This window comes from Triturus cristatus, chromosome 3_2 (assembly GCF_964204655.1).
Source record: "Triturus cristatus chromosome 3_2, aTriCri1.1, whole genome shotgun sequence".
In the NCBI taxonomy this organism is placed as follows: Eukaryota; Metazoa; Chordata; class Amphibia; order Caudata; family Salamandridae; genus Triturus; species Triturus cristatus.
Window position 1 is genome coordinate 669,550,005 of NC_140584.1, and position 24,796 is coordinate 669,574,800.

Sequence of the window (24,796 nt, forward strand, 5' to 3'; positions counted from 1 at the left end):
GCCAAGGCACAGTGCCGCCCAACTGGAAAAATGCGGTTGTCAAAGCCCTGCTAAAGAAACCCCATCTGAATCCTGACGATATGTCTAATTATAGACCCATATCACTCCTTCCCTGCATCAGCAAGATGGCGGAGAAGCTAGTTAATTCCCAACTCTCCCAATTCCTTGAGACCAACAAAATCCTGCGCCCATCTCAAACTGGCTTTAGGCCCGGCCAGGGCACGGACACAGCCCTCCTCTCCGTCATTGAGGAATCAAGGCGCATTCTGGATTCAGGAGGATCAGTGGCAGTGATCCTCCTGGACCTCAGTGCCGCCTTTGACACGGTGGATCACCGTGTCCTTCTACATCGCCTGGCCAGGGCAGGAATTGTGGGCTCAGCACACGCCTGGATTAACTCCTTCCTATCAGGCCGTTCATTTCAGGTGTGGGACGGCAACTCTCGCTCAGACCCCCTTCCACTGACTTGTGGAGTCCCGCAGGGGTCCTCGCTTAGTCCCACCCTGTTTAATGTTTACATGGCCCCCCTGGAAGACGTCGTGACCCCCTATGGGATCAAAATTGTCAACTACGCTGACGACACCCAACTTGTCGTCTCCCTCTCCCAGCTGGACAAACACCCAGACAGCCTGCGGAACTGCCTCCAAGACATCTACTCCTGGATGTGCGAATCTTCCCTAAAATTGAACGGTTCTAAAACCGAAATTATGCTCCTGGGCAACAAATGGTCATCAATCCCCGCTTCGGTGTGGCCATACACCTTTGGTGAGATACCCACTCCAAAGTCAGAAGTCAAAACGCTAGGCGTTTGGCTGGAACCAAGCCTCACCATGAAGACCCAGGCAACCAAGACCGCTGGATCATGCTTTGGCCTCCTGCGGTCAACCCGGAAAATTCTCCCTCTCCTTCCTCCAATATCCAGGAAACTGCTGGTTCAAGGGCTCATCCTAGCCAGACTCGACTATAGCAACGCCGTCTACCTCGGTGCACCGGAGTTTACCTTAGCCAAACTCCAACGGGCACAAAACGCGGCGGCAAGGATTATAATGGACCTCCCCCCCAGAGCCTCTGCCAAATCAGCCCTCAAGGCCCTGCACTGGCTCCCTGTCCGCCAACGAGTTGAGTTTAAGGCAATGTGCACCAGCCACAAACTCATTAATGGTGCCGGCCCTGCCGCCCTGAAAGACCTTGTCGCCCCCTACAAAGCCCCTAGGGCACTGCGCTCGGACGACGAGCATTTGGCCATCGTCCCTAAATTTAAGAAGGCTCGGACCGGTGGCCGTCGCTTTTCGGTCAAAGCCTCCTCAGGCTGGAACGCACTGCCTCGCCACTTGCGTCTGGAACCCTGCCACGCCCTCTTCCGGAAAAAACTAAAAACTTTCTTATTCCCCAAATAATCCTCCGGTCCCCCCTCCTCTTGGGATATCACAGCTCTATAGCGCGGGGATGCCTCCGGGTCACCAGGCGCTTTATAAATTTATAAATAATAATAATAATAATAATTTTGCAAACATTATCTACCTGAATTTCCAAGCAGAGAATGCGTATAACCATGAGAAGGGCCTATAGAAAGACAGGAGCCAAGAAGGTAGGTTCCTGTGCCCATTATGAACTTAAACCAACACTAACTGTAGCAAGCACTATTGAACTGTAATGGAACCTCAGGTAAACACTGTCTGGGTTGAGTAGTTATCAGCTTTGCCTTTGCAGAGAAGATGCATATCCCAATAACCTCAGTCACCCAGTTAAGGCTTTTGTATCCACTAGGACCAAGAGGAGAGAAGTTGGCACCTTGACTTAAGGAGGCTGAGGAGGAGGTGTGTGTGGAACACTGGCACCGACAACAGGATTCTGAGGAGGTGGAAAGTATATATATATTTTTTTCTTTCTAATCAGCTCACTTTCAACCATTCAGCGCTGCTGAAAATAAATCAATTCAGACTGCTTCCTGCAAAATCACTTATCTTCTTTTCAAGGACTGCATCGCCAACAATATTAGAAAGAAATGTTGCAAATTATACTTTGCGTGCACAGGGCACGATTCATAAAGATAAACTTACACTTGTGTAAGTGTAGTATTTTTCGGTAGTCAGGAACTACGATTTAATTTGAAACTGAAATTGGAAAGACTGCAGTCAGAGCGAAGATTTGCGCACTTGAAAATATAGACCTCACAAAATTGTCAAGTTCACTGGAGGAAAAAACACGCAGCTAAGTAGAAAAACCCACCGGGCAGAACACTGCTACTCAAATCATTCAGGGGGACTTTTGGCTCAACACTTTAGCTTCCTTTCGTGACTGCAAGTTAGAACATGCTTATTTGAACATCCCATTTTTTCACCATTCACATTTATTATATACAAGTGAAGCTCAAAGTGTGTACTATATGCATTTGCCTTAAATGTGCTATGATAGATTCACTGGTTCGTATTTGTAATGCCAAGATTTAAAACAGTAACATTTGAAATTAAAAGACAACTGAAAATAATTCTATACGCGAGGAACCCAGTGCACCACTACTTTTATTTGTTTTGGTTCGCTCTACATACATCGATGTCTGTCAGCCAATACCAGGCCATATACAGAAAGATACAAATTGCCAATAACCATTAAATAAATAACACACACAAGTACATAACATCCTACCGAGGTAATAAATATTGGGGGCCACCCAGCCACCATAGGGCAACTCCTGCAAGTGATTAGAGGCTTCATGATTTCCCCCAATGAAGATAGTCAGAACTGGTGCCTTTTTCTCACCAGAGTAATACCTGCAACAAAAGGGAGGCTGTTAGACGTCAAAGGGAATGCTTTGTGCACTCACATCAACAAAGTCCATAATTTTTATGTTTGTACAAAAAAAAAAACAATACTATTAACACAAACAGAAAATGTACAACATGGACAGCTGTAGTGCAAGCTCTTCTCACACAAACAGAACAGTTACACCACATGCCGCATTAGTGCAACATCCTGTGCAAAAAGATGATGATTTAGCAATGGAAACAGAAGTACAAATTCTCCTTATTTTTGAGTATTTGAGTTCCCATAGTGGATGACCTCAAAGTAATAAACAATGTGACATGGCTATGGGAGAGCAAAAAGATTTTGAAAGTAGCAGAAATGGGAGATTGTGATTCACCTGTAAAATGTACATATCAATTTATCTTCTTCATCTGGAACACTACAACTCAATATCTCACCCCAAGTGCTACTACTACCACTTAAGACAACATTTGGCATATGGTGTTCTAATCTGGAGAACACATCTTGATTTTTTGGGTCAGTCATGTCACATGAAGCTTTGTATCCAGTCCTAGACATGGTCATCTGCAGTACTGTGCCAGGTAGCTGAAGTCATGAATGGTTAATTTGTGTATTAAGACAAAATGATGAATGGAGATTACTTTGATGGAAAATGGTGAAATATACATTTTACATCATGATTAATACAACAGATTTTCTTTTTTCTAAGCACTTGATTTCACCTCTTCCATGCTCGTGACGGCCCCCGGCCGTCCGAATCTCCGCCCACTAATGGAAAAGCCCGCACAGCGCAGAAATTCCGTATGCATGGAAGGGGTTAAAAGCACAGGATTGCCCATGGTAATCAATTTACACACCTGGCATGGATGAGCTGGTCTTTTTGGGATGCAAATGTGAAACCTGCAGGTCACATAGGTGTTAAACACAGAGCCAAGATAAATGAACTTAGCAAGGGAAAAAGGAAAGAAAGCGTATATAAAAATCTCCAGTTTTTTTTAAGCCCCGGTAGGATCAAGATAGAATGAAGGATCATGTCTGAGAAATCAACAAAGCACATTCACAAAAGGGCAGAATTTTGAACAAAGAAATTTACTGACAAAGCGTTTCCCTCAGTCCCTCTTCCCTGTCCCAATGTTTTCAGACAGCTTCAACCTAGGAGCAGTTAGCAAGCAACCAACATAACAAACGATCTGGATTTACTCTTGTGCATTAATTACTAGTCTTTCCTGCTTCACATTGAAAAAAATCAAGGCATGTTGATCTGGCAAATCACTCACTTGTAGAAGGTCTGCATTTGTCTGTACTTTTGTGGCACTGCCATGCATTTCATGTCACCCTCATTCCGCACTGCCTGGAAATCTCCACAGCACAGCAACAGGTCAACCTTGATGTTTTCTTTCTTCTCCAGAAACTGGATGGTTTCATAAATCTTATCCAGCTCCCCATGGCAGCAACCCTCAACAGCAACTTTCATGATGCAAAGTGGTGTGCAAATTCTTCTTAGCCAGAATCTAATGGAGACAATTATTTCCTTCTGTGGGCTATTTTAATGGCCCCATTGTCAGCTGGGTCATGTGAACTACACCAAACTCTGAAAAGGGGTTGGGGAAATGGGAGGGGAAAAAAGAAGGAACTCATTAAATTCTCTTTGTTTTTATAGCTCAATTATTAAATTATCGGACCACTTAGCCTTCTGACAATCATATGGCTACCACTTTTGTTTATCATCATCATAAAAAAAAACATTTTGAAATGAGCAGTTAAGCAATCGGAGATTCTTTGTTAAACAAAGCCCTGTAGATAATGGATCTAGGATGGGATTTCATATGAAATAAATCAGCGTAGACATCCACACAAGGCAAATGTATATATTATTGATTTACAGCTATAAGAAAAAGAAAGTTCCCCATTTTAAGATTCCATGGTTTCCTACATTACGGTAGATCGACCTTAAACTAGTCATCACCAAGTCCTAGGTAAATGGAACCTCATTTGAAAATAACACTTTAAATTTATATCTCTAGATGTAGCTTTGCAGATCTACGGTATCTCTTGGAGTGACATATGGTCTGATCTGGGGATGATTGCACATCCACATGTGGGCATGATTGCACATCCACATGTGGGCAAAGTGGTGACCACCTTGAACAGTCTCCATTTTAGGTCATATTGCCCACTATGAAACAACAAACTTCATAGTGTTTGGGAATAGCTTCATATCACTAACCAAACTCGCGAGCAGCAATGAATCCTACTCGGAGCTTGTCACATATCTTTGACATGGGCTTAGTGCGTTAATGCAAGACGGAACTCTAGACCAGACAGAGGATTCCGATTACAAACATTATGTATTATTTTTATTAGTTGCAGTCGCCACTTTTTAGTTACAGTTAGGTCCTAGTTTAAATGAGAAGAGCATTGTTTCTCTAACATTGGTACTGTTATATGAATCTGCATGAAACTTTTTTAAAAAGGTCATCGAGCTAAGCTCCTTCAGTAAAAATTTTGTGCAGATTCGTCAAGCGGGGTGGGGACCAAGAAAGAAGAAGAAAAAAAAAAAAGTTGATTTCCCAAATAAATCCCATAGGAAACTTTGTTCTCCGAAACACAAAAAAGAGGGCTGAACAGAAGGACACCAAATTTGGCAGAAAGTTAGAACTTTATTCAGAAATTGTGCTTTTTAGGTCTCGCGCCTAGCGTTGCAGTGCCCAGCACTGCTCGCACAGCGAGAGCCCTCGTAGGGGGTTTGGAAACGGACCTAGCAAAAGCACACATACGAGCGTGTGCTTTTCCATTTGTGCCATGCGATTGGCCTTTGCGTGTGGCCTTTGCGTGCGTGTTTTTCACAAAGACAGCACGCAATAGGCCTAAAGGCGGGCGCATTGCTCCGCCCATGGCCTTTTGGTGTCTGTTACGCGCAGCAGCAGCATATGTTTCCAATTATCGTGCCCAGACACGAGCGCGATAATTGAAACCACATGTTTCGCTGTGGCGCGCGTGCACCACTCATTTGTTCCGTAGCTACCAGGACGCCATTTGAGTAAGCGAAAGAGAAAGTGCTATATCTACTTTTTAATTACAATTGCCATGGAGTGGGGTTGTGATGCAGAATACAGTGTCCGGATATTTCACTGTATTGAAGGAAAGCGCATGGTTCATATATGTGAACTACTCTCATATAAGGGCTATAACGTAAACAAAATCGCCACACCACAAGCAGAACGATCGCAGTGGTGCTGATCAGAGGTACAAGGACGTACTAATACGGTGAATAGTGGAGCCAACGTCATTGCAGCCGCTACCAGCGACACCAGCTTATTTTCTGTTTGATGGAGAAAAGAACACACTGTTCAAAGAACAACTGCGCGCACACATATTATTTCCATTGGCAGTGCTAAAGGGCGCTGCTCCTCCTTCCAGTAGCCCCCGCTACAAGAAGGCGGGCAAATAATCACTTGCCGCCTCTTGCAGTTCAAAACACAAGCTCTGAAACGCAGCTGGAGGAATGCCGCCGCGAAGGATCGAGGTCAGAGCAGCATGCGGAGGGTGTTGAAGCAGGTGGAGGAGACTGCGTTGACGTGTTTGGTCATGGTGAGTTTTGAGTCGAGGATGATTCCCAGGCTGCGTGCGTGGTCGGTGGGGGCCGGGGGGGGTCCCCAGTGCTGCGGGCCACCAGGAGTCGTCCCATGCTGAGGGGTTGGACCGGAGGCTCTCCATCTTGTCAGAGTTCAACTTGAATCGGCTTTCCTTCACCCAGTCAGAGATTGTCTTCATTCCCTGGTGGAGGTTGGATTTGGCGGTGAGAGGGTCCTTGGTGAAGGAGAGGATTAGCTGCGTGTCGTCGGCATAGGAGATTTTGTGGAGGTCGTGCTGTCAGGCGATGCGTGCGAGTGGTGCCATGTAGACGTTGAACAGCGTCGGGCTGAGGGAAGATCCTTGAGGGACGTCGCAGATGATCTTGAAGGCCTCGGACCGGAACGAGGGGGGAGGCGGACTCTCTGATTTCTGCCGGAGAGGAAGGAGGTGGTCCAGTCCAAGGCCTTCTCCCGGATCCCTGCGTCTTGGAGTCGCGTGCGTAGTGTGCGGTCGCAGACTGTGTCGACGGCGGCAGAGAGATCCAGGAGGATGAGGGCCGCCGTTGTCTAGAAGGATCCCGATGTCGTCTGTGGTGCCGATGAGGGCGGTCTCGGTGCTGAGGTTGTATTGTATTGTATTGTATATTGCTTTTATATAGCGCGGCTGTCACCCGACTGGTATCCTGGCGCTTGGAGACAAGATGATAAAAAACATAATACATGTTCAGTCAGCTAGACAAAAGAAAGTGCTATCTGTTCTTGGCGAAAAGCCAGGTCTTGAGGCCTTTTCTGAAACCCAACAAGGATCCGGCCAGTCTCAATTCTCGAGGGATCTTATTCCAAAGGCATGCAGCTGCCGTGCTGAAGGCCCTGCCACCCATTCTCGCTAGTTTACTTTTGGCGACGGAAACTAGTCCTTGATTGGATGAACGAAGAAGTCTTTTGGGTTCATACCAAGAGAAACGCTCTCGCAAGGGTAACGGCCCTGTATTGTGTAAAGCTTTATGGACCAGAACCAGGTTGCTGCGGAAACCTGAATGAGACGGGTCCAGGATGTTGTTGTCTTCGAGGTGACGGTTGAGCTGGGTGTTAACTATCTTCTCGATGACCTTTGCTGGGAAAGGAAGCAGGAAGATGGGTTGGAAGTTTGAGGTCGCTCGGATCCGCCTTGGGTTTCTTCGCAGGGCGTTGATCTCTGCGTGCTTCCAGCTCTCGGGGAAGGTGGCGGTCTCAAAGGAGAGGTTTGTGCAGGTGGGGTGCGATGGAGTTGCTGGCTTTGTTGAAGATGTGGTGCGGGAGAGGGTCGGACGGGGATCCCGAGTGGATTGTGCCCATGGTCTTGATTGTGTCCTTGATGCTCACGTTGGCCCGGGTTGTCAGGGTGTCGTGGGCGGTGGGGTGCGGTGGGTCCATGCGGTGAGGTCTGCAGGGGTCGTCCGGGGTTTGAAACGGTCATGGATGTCGGTGATTTTTCGGTGGAAGTAGGTGGCGAGGGAGTCGCATAGGGCTTGTGATGGCGGGATGTCGTTGGCGCTGGAGTGTTCCTTCACGATGGTGAAGAGTTCTTTGCTGTTGTGTGCGTTGTCAAGATGGTCCGTGAAGGAGGTCCTGATGAGGTGGTGGTGGTGGTTGTGGATGGCGTCTTTGTGGGTGGCTGTCCGGCCTCTTGTCGTTGTGCCCTATGTTCTCCATTTTCCGGCAGGTGCGTTTTGAGTCGAGGAGTACCTGGGTGAACAAGCTGACTCTTTTGCTGGTGTCTCTGTTGGTGGGTTTTTTCAGCGGACTACGGTGTTGGCGCAGTCGTTCATCCAGCGTTCGAGGGTGAGTGCACCATCATTGGGGTTGGTCGGAAGGTTGAGTGCGAGGCTTGTCCGTAGTTGTTCTTCAGTGACTTTGCTCCAGCAGCGGCGGGGGGTCTGTAGGGTGCGGTGGTGTGTGAGGGGTTTTCGGAAGGAGAAGTGGATGCAGTGGTGGTCTGTCCAGGTGAGTTCGGAGGTGTGGCTGAAGGTGACGTGGGGGCTGGAGGAGAAGATGGCATCTAGCGTGTGGCCGGCGATGTGGGTTGGCGTTGTGACGAGCTGTTTCAGTCCGCGGTTGGCGAGGTTGTCGATCAGGGTGGAGGAGTAGTTGTCGTTGTTCTCCAGATGATAGTTCAGGTCTCCGAGGAGGATGTAGTCGGTGGAGGTCAGCACGTGCGTGCTGATGAGGTCGGCGATGGAGTCGCAGAATTGAGGCCGGGGTCCTGGTGGTCTGTAGACGAGGGTGTCTCTTAGGGTGGTCTTGGGGTCCGTGTGGATCTGGAAATGCTTGTGTTCGGCGGTGCGGAGGGCGTCGTTGGTGTTTGTTGAGACCCTGATGGTGTTTTTGTGGACGATGGCGATTCCTCCTCCGGCCCTGTTGGTGCGGTCTCTGCGGGTGATCTTGTACCCGTTGGGGATGGCTATGGCGATGTCTGGCGAGGAGGCTTCATTCATCCAGGTCTCGGTCAGCAAGGCGACGTCCGGTGATGCGGTGTCGAGTAGGTCCCAGAGTTCGACGGCGTGTTTGTGTGCGGAGCACGGGTTGATTAGGATGCATCTGAGCTAGTTGGGTTCCATCGTGGCAGGTGTCTCGGTGCTTACGAGGCAGGTGAAGCTGCAGTTGAGGCAGGTGAAGGGGCCGTGGGTTGAGAGCGACGAGGGTGTTGGCGTCGTAGCGGCGGCGGTCTTGGTGGCTGCTGCGGGGAGCAGAGGTTCTGGCGCTAGGTGCGGTCCAGGCGCACCAGCGGCGTGCCCGCTGCGCGGCTGCACAGCGGCCGCCATATATGGGGAGGAGGAGAGGGAGGAGCAGCTGGGGAGGTGTGTTTAGCAGGGGCAGCGAATGGGCGCGGAGGGGGCGGGGCCGCAGGGAAAGCAGCGGGTGGGGCAGGGAAGCGGTGCCATCTCAGGTCGGGAAGGGGACAGAATCAAGGGGGCGACAGCAGAGAAAAACAGGGCACACAATAAGAAGGGGGCAGCAGCAGAGAAAAACGGGGTACAGAGTAAAAGGGGGCTACAGCAGAGTAAAACGGGGCACAGAATCAAGCAATGGGATACAGAAAAGAGCGGGGGCAGGGGGGCGCAGAGGAGGACAGGCAGAGAAGGCAGAGTTGAGCGGATACAAACCAAGGCCACCACTGGCCACCAGGGATGAGGCGCAGGTGACAGTCTGCGGGTGGTGGAGGGCCTAGACTTCAGCGATCAGGACACTACAGCGGGGGTGCAGGCGGAGCTGCAGCGGGGGGGGGGGGGGTGGGAAGGTGGGGCGGGAGCGACCTACCGGAAGGTCAAGGGTCGCTTTCCTCACCGCGCAGCGGCCGCCATATATGGGGAGGAGGGGAGGGAGGAGCAGCTGGGAGGCGGGAGGTGTGTTTAGCAGGGGCAGCGAATGGCCGCGGAGGGGGCGGGCCGCAGGGGAAGCAGCGGCAGGGAAGCAGCGGGGGGCAATCTCAGGAAGGGGACAGAATCAAGGGGGCGAAAGCAGAGACAAACAGGGCACACAAAAAGAAGGGGGCAACAGCAGAGTAAAACGGGGCACACAATAAAAAGGGGGCAACAGCAGAGAAAACGGGGCACACAATAAGAAGGGGCAGCAGCAGAGAAAAACGGGGCACACAATAAGACGGGGGCAGCAGAGAAAAACGGGGTACAGAGTAAAAGGGGGCTACAGCAGAGTAAAACGGGGCACAGAATCATGCAATGGGGCACAGAACAGAGCGGCGAGCAGGGGGTACAGATGAGGACAGGCAGAGAAGGCAGAGTTGAGCGGATACAAACCAAGGCCACCACTGGCCACCAGGGATGATGCCAAGGAGCCCCACGTTCCATGATGTCTGGTGTGCAGTGAAGTGCCAAGCGCTTGGAGTTGGCATCAGCAGTGTATTGAGCTCTGATGCGTTCACCCCTCCCCCAAACAACAAGAGGAGTTCCCAGGAGCAAAACGCCAGTTGGGAGAGGGATAACACGAACCGCTGCCTGTGTAAAATGGCCATAAAGGTGACCTTTGAAGTACTTATATTGGCTGGGATGGTTTCCAATTTTTGACCCACAAAATGACCCAGAGGACTCGACCCACCATCTTGTCGGTTGGCACACATATCTCTCGTCCTGTCAAATGTGTATCGCGGTTTCTTTTAGCAGTGTCGTATAAAGAATGACATGGCCCCTGGTTCAGGCCAGAAAAACGTCCTCCCCCAGCCCTCCACAGACTGGATAGCTCTGATAGCAAAACCAAACAGCTATAGGACCATACTGCCTCAATATCTACTGCACAATTTATAGCTACTCCCCCCCCCCCCCCCCCCACCTCCAGGGGGTGGCAAAATCAATGACCAATGAAACAATACTTCAAAAATAGTTCGGTGTTTTACGACAACAGGAAGCTATAAAACCGGTGCACAATTTATTGCGTATAATGTTCTGGAGTGAGGCAAAGGAATCTTAGCGAGAAGACCAGCGTGTCATCCTTCTCCAACTCATGCATATTCCACATAGTGCGTGGCAGCCAGCTCAGTCCCCCACCTCGCGCGTGTGCCGTCAAAGATCCGTAATTAGGTTCAGGTGTGCATGAGGCATGGCCAATCGAGTAGAACGGTAAATCTGAATAAGATTAAAGCAAGCCAGGCTGCTAACACTCAGATAGGCATGAGGATAAGAATAACAATTAAGGCTTCAAAGACTGAATCGAGCAGAGGGGCCCTGATCTCAACTCTAATCCTATGACCATCTGCCCAGCTGTGTCTGCACAGATTTAAGAAAACTTAAATAATACATTAACCATAGGGTGCTGGCGGTGTCAAGCTAAAAGTTTTCACACTTAACAAGGGCATAACGAATCTGAAGAAAGATCAAATGCAGCTTCACGGCTGACTATTCAGTCAACTTATCAGTGCCAAATAGATACACAAACTGACATACATGAAAAACCACCCCTGCTCAGGGAACTGGTCACAGGGACCAACCACAGCTGAGATGTGCCTTAAACAGTTATTACTGGAATGAACAGCACTCATTATTAACGCCAGCTCCTAAAGAACACAGAAAACTGAGTTCTGCACTTATCAACACAACTGATATATGCAATATAGTGGTTGTTAATGTGCCTCTTACCACTAACTAAATAAATACAAGCCAACAACCAACACAGCATATTCGACACACACCTCCCACACATTCAGCACTGTAGAGATAAATACTTTCAGGGGATATCAGCCTTACCAGAAAAACATTCAGCTTCCCCATCGCCACCAGGGCTTGCCTTTGGCATGTGCGAGCTGACCCTATGCCCAGGGCACCGACCTGCAGAGGGGCACAGGTGCTGGGTGCAATAGTCTCCTTTCAACCTGGATCCACAGAAGTGTGTGTTTAAACACTGTGCCTGAAGGTTGCTGGCTCCCATATCCGCACATTCTTTCTTTTCATGCAGCTCCTTAATCTTGCCCCCTTCACCGCCTTTCTACTCCTCACAATGTTTGAATCACAGCCCATTAAAGAGGACAAGTAGGATGGGGAGCCAAGCTGGGTTAGCCCAGGGCGCTATCTGAGAAAAGACCAGCTCCGATCACCACACACCATCATGCAACAGTACATACCTGGGAAGAACATTTAATAGGCCTCCAACACAGTTCAAAACTGACACCAAAGGCAATAGATTTTACAGTTACAACAAAGTGAGCTATTGCCATTTTGCATTACACCATTTGATTAATGCTTCACGAAGGGGAAAAAAAACCAATGACTTTTACAATGCCAATAGCTCAAAATAATGTTATTACGAGACCTATTGCATTGTAAATGCTTGTTGTGATTTGGTGTTAATCGGTCAGCCATTTTCGCGAAATTAACATTTAAGGAAGGGCTCTGGTTGGACTCGAGTGGGTTGAAAAGTTAAGTGTATCTGGACGTCTGGAGCTGGGGGAGTCAAGTTGTACCAAAAATTAAAAATCAAAAACAGGGTATTTTGATTTTTGCCATCTGCAGCGAAGGTCTAGGGGAGTAGGCCGGTGTCAGCAGAGTTAAGCACATGCCAATTTGTGGTCCAATCCCATGATAACGGACATAACCTTTGACCACATGCTGAACAAATCGCATATCTGTCAAGTCACCCACATTTGGTTGAGGTGATCTTTTTTACTGGTATTCACCCACTTAAAAAGAAATTTCATAAACTAATGGAATCGCTGCCTTTTTAGGTCTCGCCTATATCAGCACACGTGCTCTCGCTTATGTGGAATATTGTATACAACGAGGGGCTTGCAGTGCACCCATTGTTTAACATTCGCTGGCTTCACTGTCACTCTTATTTGCTGGCATGTAATGAGCCAGCGCATGCTGGCTTCACTTTCTCTTCTTTGGGCTGGATCATGGACCAAGTAATGATTGCTTCAGCTTGATTGCTGTCCTTCTGTGACTGAGGTACTACTTTTATTTTTTCTTCTTCCCTGGCATCCTTGTTAAATATCCTGCCCTTTGTAGCTATGTTTTAATATGCCATATGCACTTAAAAGAAGCCCATTTCTCCTTTGAAAAGGATGTCTGTGACAAGAGATGTTATATGCTTCTTAATGTATTTACACTGAGATATGGACGAAATTACTTTCTGTATGCGATAGCTTATGTCACACATGGGGGAGGGGGTAACTGATTTGCTCAGAGTCACAGGAGTATTGTGCTGAGACCCAACACGCACCGGCAAAGCCAATTGGTCTCCCCAGTGAGACTTTTGTCTCCGCTATTGCCTTTGGTTCATGCTGTACAGCAGTGGTACTCAAATGTACGGCCCGTGGGCCGCCGGCGTCCAGGCAGACACTTTCTTGTGGCCTGCAGACCTTCCTCTCTGGGAACATGGCAAACTGCAGTAGAAATAAAGCAAGCTGCTTGATTCAGTTTTTATTCTGTTGCTTCTAACCAAGCATCACAGTTTTGTGATTTATAAAAATAAATATATATATATATATATATAGTCAACGCACATGTCTTGAGTGGTGGGATATGTGAGGTCACAAGCTATATATATATATATATATATATATATATACACACACACATACATACACATATACACACACACACACACACACACACACACACACACACACACACAGTAGCACTTTCGATGAGCCATTCATCATGTGCATTTGTTAAGCAACACCAGAGCCTAATCACCTTCTTTACTGATATGGAAGCAGTAATGACCTTACCTAATCTCACAAAGCATCTGAATATTTACTGATTTTTTTGTTTGATAGTTTATACGCGAATTTTTGTGTCCATTATTTAGCAAAGTAGATCAAATTTATCAACAGTTAAGAATTACACGAACTTCAGATATATAATAATGTGTAGAACCATATAATCCTAACTGGTTGAATTTCCTTTTTCAGGACACTGTCCAATCAAGGTGGGGAATAGAAAATATAGGTTGCCAGTTAGACCACAAACAAACAACAAACCACTAAATGGACACATGCAGCAACAAATCCGGTTGTGATACCACGGTCTCACTTTTTGCAGATCCACAGGAAGCTATAATTTAATGATGCCTTCTCTAGTGGCAGAAACAGCAGCAAAGCCAAAATAACTCACCTGCCCAAGAGCTAATGGCTTTGCCAATGTGTTTTAGCCATGTTGCCCACCAGAGTGGCTGCAATTCGGCATGGCCAAACGTTAGTGCTTAGAGTGTTGCTAAGGGGTGGGGCGTGGAGCAAAGTGTCCAAGAGTGGAAGGGCGTAGAGTGTCTTATAGCAGAGGGGTGCAGAGTGTCGAAGAACGGAGTAAAGTGTCAAAGACTGGAGTGTTGTGAAGTGGAGCAAAGTGTCAAGAGTCGTAGAGTAGTCTAGACTTAAGTCGCAGAGTGGCATAGAGTGGAACAGAGTGGCATAGAGTAGAGTGTCAGAGTTGAGTGATGTAGAGTGGAGAGGCGTAGAGCTGAGTAAAGTGGCGTGGCATATAGTGCTGTAGAGTGGAGTGCTGTGGAATGTCAAAGTAAGGTGGGATAGAGTGGAGTGTCGTATAGTGGAGTGAGAGTGACTTGGCGAAGTAGGGTAGTAGAATATCGCAGAGAGGAGCAGAGTGGTGTAGAGGTCAGCAGAGTGGCGTAGAGTACAACAGAGTGGAGTAGTGCACTGCCAATGCAGACCACACATGTTTATTGAAATGATCATTACATTTGCACAGAAACACAGTTTACTGATAAAACTATACAGCACACGAATAATAAGTGTGGAAATGGCATCACCCAGTGTACTGATTTGCTTTGATCATATTCAAATATTTGTTTCCAGCAAATACATTTCATTTACAGACATTTAAGTTTTGTTGCGTGCTAGAAAAAAGCATTTAGTAAGTAAGTGAAATAAATTTGTAGAGAGCACAGCACCCATTAATGGCACTGCTTTAGCAAAACCCAGACGTTGCGGCAAAGGCAGGGAAAGCAAATGAAAAAGATGAGAAAACCAACACAGAATCAAAGGAAAAAAGCTACCACCTCTAACACCCTCAGATTGTCAGATAAAGCCCCGCACCTTGAGGTCAGAGAAAAAAAAGGTAAACACCAAGCTCCCTCGTAATACAGAACCTGAAATTTGACCTCAGTCTTTTAATGCACATTAAATGTGACCAGATAAGAACAAAATTTAAAGGCCTGCACACGTAGAAGAACACAGTTAATAGGCTAAGGTCCATCGGAGGGACATAGACATACAGGGCAGTCTAAAACAAATAAAGACAGTAAATAGAATGCAAGCTGCGAGTTACAAACCACAAGACCAATGGTAAGTAATGGGAGGAATGCATTCCCATGGAAGCTTTCATAATGTGCCCAAGATGTCCAAGGACACTGCCACAAAACGAGCGCCCTAGTCCATCACAGAGTAAACTTTTTCTCACTAGGGACTTGATCCCATAGAATTCTGTTTCAAACCCTAGAACACTAAAGCTCAGTCCACATAAATAAAGTTCCTTTGTTCTGCGACCATTTAAAATCAGTGCAATCACTGCTAGGTCTCTGGCAATAAACATCTTCAGGAAGACCCTCAAGACCTGGCTCTTCGGCTAAACAGATCTGCAGACTCCCTTTCCCCTCAGCGCCTTGAGACACTCACGGGTGAGTAGCGTGCTTACAATTCTCCTGATTGATTGCGAAAACAAGCATCTTGGACTGGTTTCTGGGTATCTCCCACATCAGCCAGGCTAGCTTGAAACCAGTGGCACAGCGAGCAAGGGACCTACGTCTGGGCATACCCCTGGCCTCATAGGGCGAACACAGCAAAGACAAGATGATGTACCGAGTGCTGAAACCTTTCAACCACTCATCCCAAGTCAAGAGATCTGGGTTGAATCCATTGTTCAGTCTTTTGTTGGAGCAGAACCAAGGCAGTGACCCTTGAGATGCCCAGAGAAAATACTTAATACAATGCTAACGCATGGGCAACAACGCAGCCCAACAATTGATAAGAATGGAATGGCAGACCATCTCAAATGCCAGTGAAAGGTCCAGCAACGAGAGGCATGTCGGCTTGTTGCTCCAAAAATTGGCTAACCTGGTCCTATATAGGACACACCTGCTTAAGACCTAGGTTCCCTACGGTTTCAAAGTATACATTTTATTAATGCAATAAAAGCAGAATTCCTACATTTTATCATGTTGGTAAAAGTTGTATACTGGAAATCGTTACCATGACATTCCAATTTAACTGACAGTTCTTTTTAAAATTGAAGATTAAACAATTACATACAGCATTCTATTCATCATTTTCTTTTACATTATTCATTCTCAATTAAAATCTTTGGGATGACCATCTTTAACTCTCAAGTCTATTGAACTACTACTTATTAATGCATTGGTTGTCTCTTCTATTTAAAGAAATAGAAACGTATCCAAGGACGAATGCAGAAAGTTTTGAAACAAGCAATCGCTTGCCATCTTTATATTGGCAGTTGATTTTGCCAAGTTTCCATTTGGGGTTTCAAAAATAACCCTAGCCTGGGTGGTCATCGTAAGGCAACAGTATGGGCTGGCCTTTATCTTATGAAAAGTAGTGGGTACTGAAATAAAAAATACAAAAAAGAGCACTACACTATGATTGTTTAGAAACAAAACCTTTATATAGTTCCAAGTAAATTATAGAATATATAAAATACAGACACTAAGTAAGTTCTCATGGTTTCTGTGATCGTTTTTGTAGAAATGGGATCTCTGGTTGGCTAAGGCTGGCACCAAAGCCAGGCAGAAACCACCACTCTAGTCATGGCAAGGGAGTTGCATGCTGAAGATTACTTCTGTTCTCCCCCTTGGTAGCTTGGCACGATCAGTCAGGCTTATCCCAGAAGCAATGTGTAAAGCGTTTGCGCAACACACACACAGCAGCAACTTACTAGGCACACCACAAAAGGAACTCCACACAAGGTTATATATAAACAAGCATTTGCAATGTAATCGGTCTCGCCTTTGGGGCCTTATAAGTATTTAGCCATGCAGCACATTTTTTTGCAGCTGGTTGGCCAGTAGCGGTTCCACCAGGAAGCAGGGATGAAGAAAATAGAACAGATCACAATGGGGCAATTCATACATGTACCTTTGAAAAAGTCTTGAAATGAACTCACAACAAAGTCAATACAACTTTGATGAGAACACGTTTGCCTTAGAAGGTATCCGCTTATAGTGGAGCCTTTCTGATGCAGATATGCATTGCAATATAATTTAAGTGATCCACTAGACACTCTCTACCATTACAACCATATAAATTGTGTTGCTGACCCCGCCTCCCCCCCCCCCACCCCAAAAAAATTAGCAAACCTACCACTGCTCTCGGGAGGAATTTAACTTCAAAACATTTCTGAATAACTACAAACTGAGTGTTTGCCAACGTATAGTCAGCCCCACCCTGAAACACAAACAAACCTGTCCCTGAGAGGAGATTTGCTCATATTACAAACTCACTATACAGGCAGAATTTCTATGTGGGTAAATTCCCTTCATGGAGCTAAAAGCACATCGTTGGCGGTACTTTTAATCAAGAATTAAACTAGCCCTTAGTAATATGCTAGTTGCCATTAAGTGTGCAAACAGCTTGGGTAATTTGGCCCAAATGACGATAAGACTTGATTGAGTTGTCCATATTTTGAATGGATATATATCTTACTTGGAACACCTAATAAATTGACTTATCTATCTTTGGACGCACACGGTCCAGCACCTTACATTGTCAGAATAGTGCATGCACTATGATTGAATGCGGTTACGCTATTTTAGTATTTTATGTATTTTTTTAACCAATTTTAATTAACTGACGCAATCATTAATTCAATGGTGGGCGGAAGCAAAATGTGACTGACAATTCAACAGCACAGTGGATAAAGTCTATTGATAAAAACACCTTAATACATGTATATTATGTAGGATATTGTTGGGGGGGGGGCAGGGGGGTGCAGTTCTCTAAAGCGGTCTTAAAGGACACTTCAGCCAATCAGTCTGGCAATGAAGGGTAGAACAATACAGGTGTACTCACCCCCTTAGCAAGAGCTAAAAGACCCTGAAAATTGGCATGCTGTAGTTTCTCCCCGCCAGAGAATATCTGCAGAGTTGATAGTGCCAACGAAGGCGGCACTGCCTGCACTCGTCAAAGGCAGTTGGCAGAAGAGTTATTAAGGATCCACGTAAACTGTGCTACTAAATGGTCGTACGCAGATGCACGCATTTCCAGGAAACCATGGAGACCACATGCTCGCAAGTCATTGCCTGTGCTGGCGCTTCCTTGGTTGCCGAGCTTCTGCTGCATCGGAAAAGTCTATTTCCGTATGTGAGCGTCGACGTTCATACAAGGAGGGCGATAGGAAGGGTGAAGGGGCGGGGACAAAATTGTGCCAGTTTCCTGTTGGACAGAAGTTTCTCTTACGTGACTCCCGAAAGAACGCCTCCGACAGTCCTTTGATGTGAAAGATAAACTAAAAACATATCTAGTCTAGTTGTATATGGACCGACAATGCCACACAGCGATAAATAATAACAAAAATCTAGAAATTATACCCTTGTGACTTCTTTTTGAAGTTGCACAGCATCACTTGGAAAGTGAAATAAGTAAATGGGTCTAAGGATAAAGCATGAGACGTAACATGTAGGACGTTTGTATTCAAACAAAGCGTAGACGTGAGTGCTTGCCTGCCCAACAACATTTGTTCTCTCGTTTCCTCACCGTATTTACTTTCACCTTTTCTTCATTTAACAAACCACTATGACCGCTGGCACTGTTTTTTTATATTACCTCAGTGTCTTCCAACCAATCCAGCACGGCCCTGTGGCGATTGGCCGGGGAGATGAGGTTTACAATACTACATGGATTATTAGAACGCCAATATGTTTTTCGCAGACGCCCACTGTTTGACATCATGCTTCAAATGTTCTAAAGTGATTTCCTAGAAGACAGCCATTTCCAGAAAATAACTTTAGAGAAGAAGGTAACCAGCCCGCCCCAGAAAAAATGAAGGCACTCTAATCTTTTCTAACAAATGAAGCTGTCCCCGTACAAGAGGGGGCAAGGCCAACAAAGCCAAGATAGCGGATGTCTTTTAGACTGGTTTCTACAAATGTACCCTAAATCCAGTATATTCATCCTGCCACAGACTCACTGCTGCAGTTCCTGGAGTCTGGCCGTGGTTTCTTCCCTCTGCTGAACCCAAAGAACAGCTGCTAGGGCTCCAGGAGGCAGAATTGGCATGCGCAATGTGCAGGGCAGGTCGGCGCTTCGCGCCAGATTCCCTTAAAGCACTGCAGCTGCAAGCCACCCAGAGGGACAACCGGTAGGCTGATACAAGTGAGAACCGGCTGAGTGAGTGAAACAGCAGCTCGTGACATGGGGGTAGGCCCCGCCCGGGGCTTACCCCCTCCCCCAGGCTGCTTTGGTGTTGCAGGCATCCCAATGGGCGGGAGAAGGCACGGACAACAGGGGGGGGGGGGGGGTTGGCACACAAAGGGATCGGGGAAACAGGAAACTAAAACCAGAGCAGCGCCTGCACGCTAGCTCGACCCAACAAGCAGTCCCTGCATTGGATACCTCTTCTGGACTTAGGCGGGTTCGGGTGCAGCACGGAGCAAAGTCTCCTGTTTAAACAGAGCCCCTGAACTGGGCCGTATGGCCTTAGCCGCGGTAGACAGGGGACCGGCGGCACGGCTCCACTCACTGAGCCCAGCCCACCAGAGAGGCACTCTTCCTATGCAGCTTCCTGCTCGGGCCGGCCCACAAAGCAGAACAGGTGCTGTCTCTGCCATGACAGCAGCGGAACCGGATCTGAGCCCTCGCGCTCCAGGGGTGGAGGGAGGGGGGGGCAAGAAGTCAGGGACTGCGTGATGGAGGGGAAAAGATGGGGAAAATTAGTCTGGGCCGTAAAGGGGCTGAGAGCCATGGAAGGACACAAATGACGACATGGCTGTCATGGGGAGGGACTAGGAAGCTGAAAACCATACAGAATGCAGCATTTAGGATGTAAGCCAATCCAATAGATGGGCGGAGCTGAAACAAAGTCTCCCTGCTATAGTACATATGGCATGTCTCAACGAGACAGCGCAAGCGCTTCCTAGGCGAGACCTAAAACTAGCCTTTGTATTATCATACACACATCAGAATAGTAATCACACAATATACTCTGTGCCAACTGGCACGAGGCAGTACTTACAGGATTATATACACATGACAGGGCCACTGTTAGAACCATCACAAGCACAAATAATAAATGTAGAACACAACCAGTAATGACTGGCAAAACACTATACTCTGCAGAATATGATTAATGTTGCAGAATATAATGCAATCAGCATCACATCAGGCGTAAAATACATTTTGCGCCAACCTCATAAGCCTAAACATACTAGACCATAACCTCCCAATCATAAATCACATTAGGGATAAATCGTAGTGGAGAATAACCTCAAACATAAACACAGTATGCAAAACCTCATAATCCTAACCCACATTAGAGGCATAAATCACGGTGCACAAATCACATTTCCTGCGCACCACATAAATCACATTAGGGCCTGGCGCCCTATCCACCTAACAGTCCCCCTGGCCAACTGGCCTTCTCAGAGGGCACAAATGAAATGCCCTATGTCCATGTCAGGGCTGGCTGCCAAGGCAGCAGAATCTCAAAGTGCGCAATTGCGCTGGGGCAGGAATGTATCTCACTCCTGTCTCATCCAAAATGCCACCAAAGAAATGATGGCCTAAACGCTGCAGCTGCCGCTAATTGCTGTGAAGCAAAACGTGGGCGCTGACTGTGCCCTGAGAGCCTGACTGGGACTCTATAAAACAAATGTGGCCAAATGGGCACGGGCACCTCAGGACCCTCGGGAGCATCCAAGGGCTCCAGGCACCGACAATGTGCCTTGGGGGAGCCCCACCCTGAGACTGTCAACATAATTTGCCCCCACGGGAAATGGCGCAGGCACCACCTGGCCGCGAGTCCCTCGCTGGGACTCTTAAAAAAAAAAATGGGCCCATCGTTGCAGCTGCCCACTGTCAGGCGGGGTAGCTGTGACCAGAACAGACACCGGTACCAATAATCTGCAGGGCAAAGCGCTCACTCACCGGGACGGCTCTGCTGGACTCTTCCACCGCGGCGGGGGCAGGCACAGACAACGTGCCTCGGTCTCTCCCCTCTGCTGCCGTCAGACTTCCTCCACACGCTGGGCTCTCTCCGTCTCTCGGGAGCCCCGCCTCGAATCCGGCCGCACTAGCAGCATGCACGCAGGCGGGTGGGCTCCCACCTGCCTTCAGCTTATTTTCTTGCACTGGGGCTCCCAACAGCTCACAGGAACCCCTCTCAGGCCACAAGACTTCCGCCTCCACACGAGTCTTCAGCCTCCTCCGACGAGGCCCCGCCCATAGTCCAGCTCGTCCTGCCTGACTTCCGGGTCGGGTCCAGAAGCGGCCGGGCGATTCCTCTTGGCGGCTGCTCCTTTTCAGCCACAATGCGGGATGGGCACCCGCTGATCAGAGGTACCCAAAGCGGGGTGGGCACCAGCTAAACAAGCATCTTAGCGGGGTGGGCACCCGTTCGTTGTCAGCATAAACGGGGTGGGCACCCGCCTTTAACTTACGCACAAAGTGGGGTAGGCACCCGCCAAAATTATCCATAAAGTGGGTTAGGATCCTTAAAAACGCAGGGTGGGCTCCTGCTTTACCAGCGTTGCACAGGGGGGGAATCCCACCCGTCGAGTTTCGCTTGCAGTCTCACGCTGCCAACACCCACTCCTCTCCTCTGCCAGCAATTTAAATATAGCACTTACAAGGCGCTAGATGTCCAAAAAGTCCTGAAGGTTCATGGAGCATGGCTGGGCCCAAGGAGGAAAGCACACAGGGCCCTCTAGCAGGGAGGCAAGCCCTTGTGGCGGTTCCTCCTGGGTCTCCAGCAGCAGCAAGACCCAGCAAGTCAGGAACAGCACACCAACATGGGGTCACAGCCCCTATACTTCTACTCCTTTCTCTGCAGTGCGGGGCTGGGGGGAACCAGATGCAACTGGTTCAGGGGGAATTGGAGCACTTTGTTTACCAGGCTCCTCTTCCCCTTTGTCAGATGGTGGCTCGGTGATCAGACACACCATAGGGGACAGACCCAGCATTGTACAGGCTAGGCACAGACCTATTCAGGGTCAGGGGATTACTCCTCCCACTACTCCCAATGCAATGTCCCATTCAGCCTAGTGCTGACTCATCCTGCCCCTCCTGGAGCCACACACACCTCCCAGCCCCTGTCACTCAAAAGCCAGGCATGCAATTCACATCAGGCAGGCAGACACATAGCACACAGAAATGCCAACCTCTAACAGTGGCATTTCTAAAATAGTTATAATAAATCTGCACACACCATTGCGCAGCATTTATGACAATTCCAAATATACTAAACTTGACCACGCTGCTCCTCTCATATCAGGAATTACCACTGAAACCCTTATCAGGGAATCCCCAATGCATTCCTATGGGAGGACAGCCCTACAGTAGTGAGAAACCAAAATGGCTGTATGACACTATCAGGACATGTCACACACTTAAGGTACATGTTCTATCTTTTACCTACAATGCACCCTGCCCATAGGGCTAGCTAGGGCCTACCTTAGGGGTGACTGACATACAGGAAAGGGGGGGGGGGGGGTCACAGATATGGCACACACTTTAGGTGCCACTCCACAGCGGCAGTGAGACTGCGCACACAGGCCCGGCAGGGGCCTGAGATAGGTTTGAAAGGCTACTTTGGTGGGTGGCGCAATCAGCGCTGCAAGCCCACCAGTACCTTTTAATTTACCAGCCCTGGGTATATGAGATCCCACTTTACAAGGGACTGACAGGTAAATTAAATATGCCAAACAGGTGTAGGCATATCTTACCAAATGTAACACAGAGAGCGCATGCACTTTACACTGAACAGCAGTACTAAAGTGCCCAGAGGCCTAAAACCACCAACACCATGTCAGAAAAAAAGGCTAGGAGAAAGGCAAAAAGTTCAGGGATGACCCTGCAAAAAGGGCCAAGTCCAACAGTTTTGATCTGTGGTTTCTGGGACTTTCTATTGTGTATAGGGTTTTTCAGCCAAGTCAAGAGGTTAAACAATTACATTATTAATTCTCAATAAAAGCCAGTGTCAAAAGCCTTTTTAACTCTTAGAAAAGTGCAACTTATTATTTACTGCATTTGTCCTATCTTGCATTTAAAGAAGTAACGATGAAACCAAAGAAGAATGCGATGTGGAAATAAACTTAATTATACGTTCTGCTAAGAATCCATGAACCTGCTATTGGGCAATTCCAGTAGTGTTTTAATCCAGAAACCAAATCCTATTTTAAGGTTCACAACCCTCATGCAGGCAAGAACAAGAGAGCAAAAGTGGCGCATCTTCATGGCATTAAGGAAAACTCATCTCAAGACTAGCTAACCCCTACAACCTATTTTACGAATGCAATTACTCGCTTCCTCCATTACTCCGTGCCACCACCTCTACCCGGATCTTCAAAGCTGACCTCAAATCTCTTCTCTTCCAAAGACACTTTCAGAATTAATACTTTAATTCTCAGACCCCTATAGGAAGTTCGTTCATCATTGTAAATTTGTAATATTTTTTTCTTGTACATTCCTCACCCTTGCTTGCTGTGTTTGATATTGTGTTCTTGCCTTCTATGGTTTTACCCTACCTCTTCTAGTCTCCTATTTATTTTTGTAACGTTTTATTTTGTAACATTTCTCTCTTGTAACGTAACTGGTTCTATTGCATAGCGCTCCGACACCTTCGGGTAAAGTCCGCGCTATATAAAAATACAATGAAATAAATAAAATTAATAAAAATTGTACACGAGCACGAACATCTAGCTCTGGTTTGCAGTACGGCAGCAACTTCTGTGATGGAAAAGTGGTCTAACAACATGTTTGTTAGTCTGGCTAAATCGTGGAATGGTGTACTTTATAGATCTATCCCCGGTCACAGGGATGATCTATGGTAAAATAAACAGATATATTAGGAAAATAAGATTAAACAACTTCATAACTGCTCGGGGGGGGGTTATTTTAAAATTAAATTCACCTTAATTACCAAATAATCAGATAAACACGTCACGCTATCTAGAGACTTCTTAGAACGCTGTACAATGATAAATGCGTGCCGCTAGGCCAAACAAGCAAAATATCTCTGAAGATGAAAAGTGGATGGTAAAATAATTTTAGGGCTTAATAAATCATCCTACCGTCCACAGACTAAAATCAGCCATCCTCCAGCACATTTCTGTCGCGTGCGAATTAAAATCACTCCTCCGTCGTTGTTGAATTCTTCCAGCTTGCAGTACTTCCGGGTTACAAACAGCCAATCGCAAAGCTCAACACATACTTATTTCAACCGTCTAACAGGATGCCAGGATACCGTACTGTGCAAGCTACTCTAAGATTGGAGCATGTCTACATCTCAGCCACTCATAGTGCTCGCGTAGAATTCCGAGGTGGCCATTGGCTGTAAAGAAAATAATTGCCTTCTATGATATAAACCGTTCGATTTCTCGCTAATGAGACTGCGCGTCAGTGTAAGCTTTAGCCCATTTCGAGTAAGGGCGGGGCTTTAAGTAGCCAGGTGTTCTATCGTTTCCAGCTCCCCGTCTGGATGTGCTTGCCCCCTCGTTTGTGCGCATGCTTATCAGCAAACGCATGCGCAGGTTGCTCTTTGTCCTAAATACATGTGGGGCAGATTTATAAGCCCCTTGCGTCACTCACTCTTAACATGGGAAAAGTGACGCTTGTAAATCTGCCCCATGTATTTTTAAGCTCCCCGAAGGTCTGGTGTTTTAGTGCGCATGCGTGTCATTTTCCGCAAGTGCACGATGTCATTTGTCATTCATTTTGAAGCTCCCGTGGCAGCGTTACCACCACTACCAGTGAATTGTGGAGAGTTAACCAGCCTGTGAAACAATGT

At 47.2% G+C, this 24,796-nt stretch overlaps 1 protein-coding gene across 1 annotated transcript in view; it reads right to left on the reverse strand.

Moving 5' to 3' along the window:
- Positions 1-24,509, reverse strand: part of DBR1 (debranching RNA lariats 1) — a 77,814-nt gene extending 53,305 nt beyond the window's left edge. Inside the window, exons 1-3 of the mRNA XM_085648671.1 lie at positions 24,081-24,509; positions 4,044-4,357; positions 2,647-2,771 (exon numbers count right to left, since the gene is read on the reverse strand). Coding sequence (XP_085504797.1) covers positions 2,647-2,771; positions 4,044-4,240 — 322 coding nt within the window. The 5' untranslated portion in view covers positions 4,241-4,357; positions 24,081-24,509. The remainder of the gene's footprint in view (positions 1-2,646; positions 2,772-4,043; positions 4,358-24,080) is intronic.
- Between the last annotated feature and the right edge of the window lie 287 nt (positions 24,510-24,796).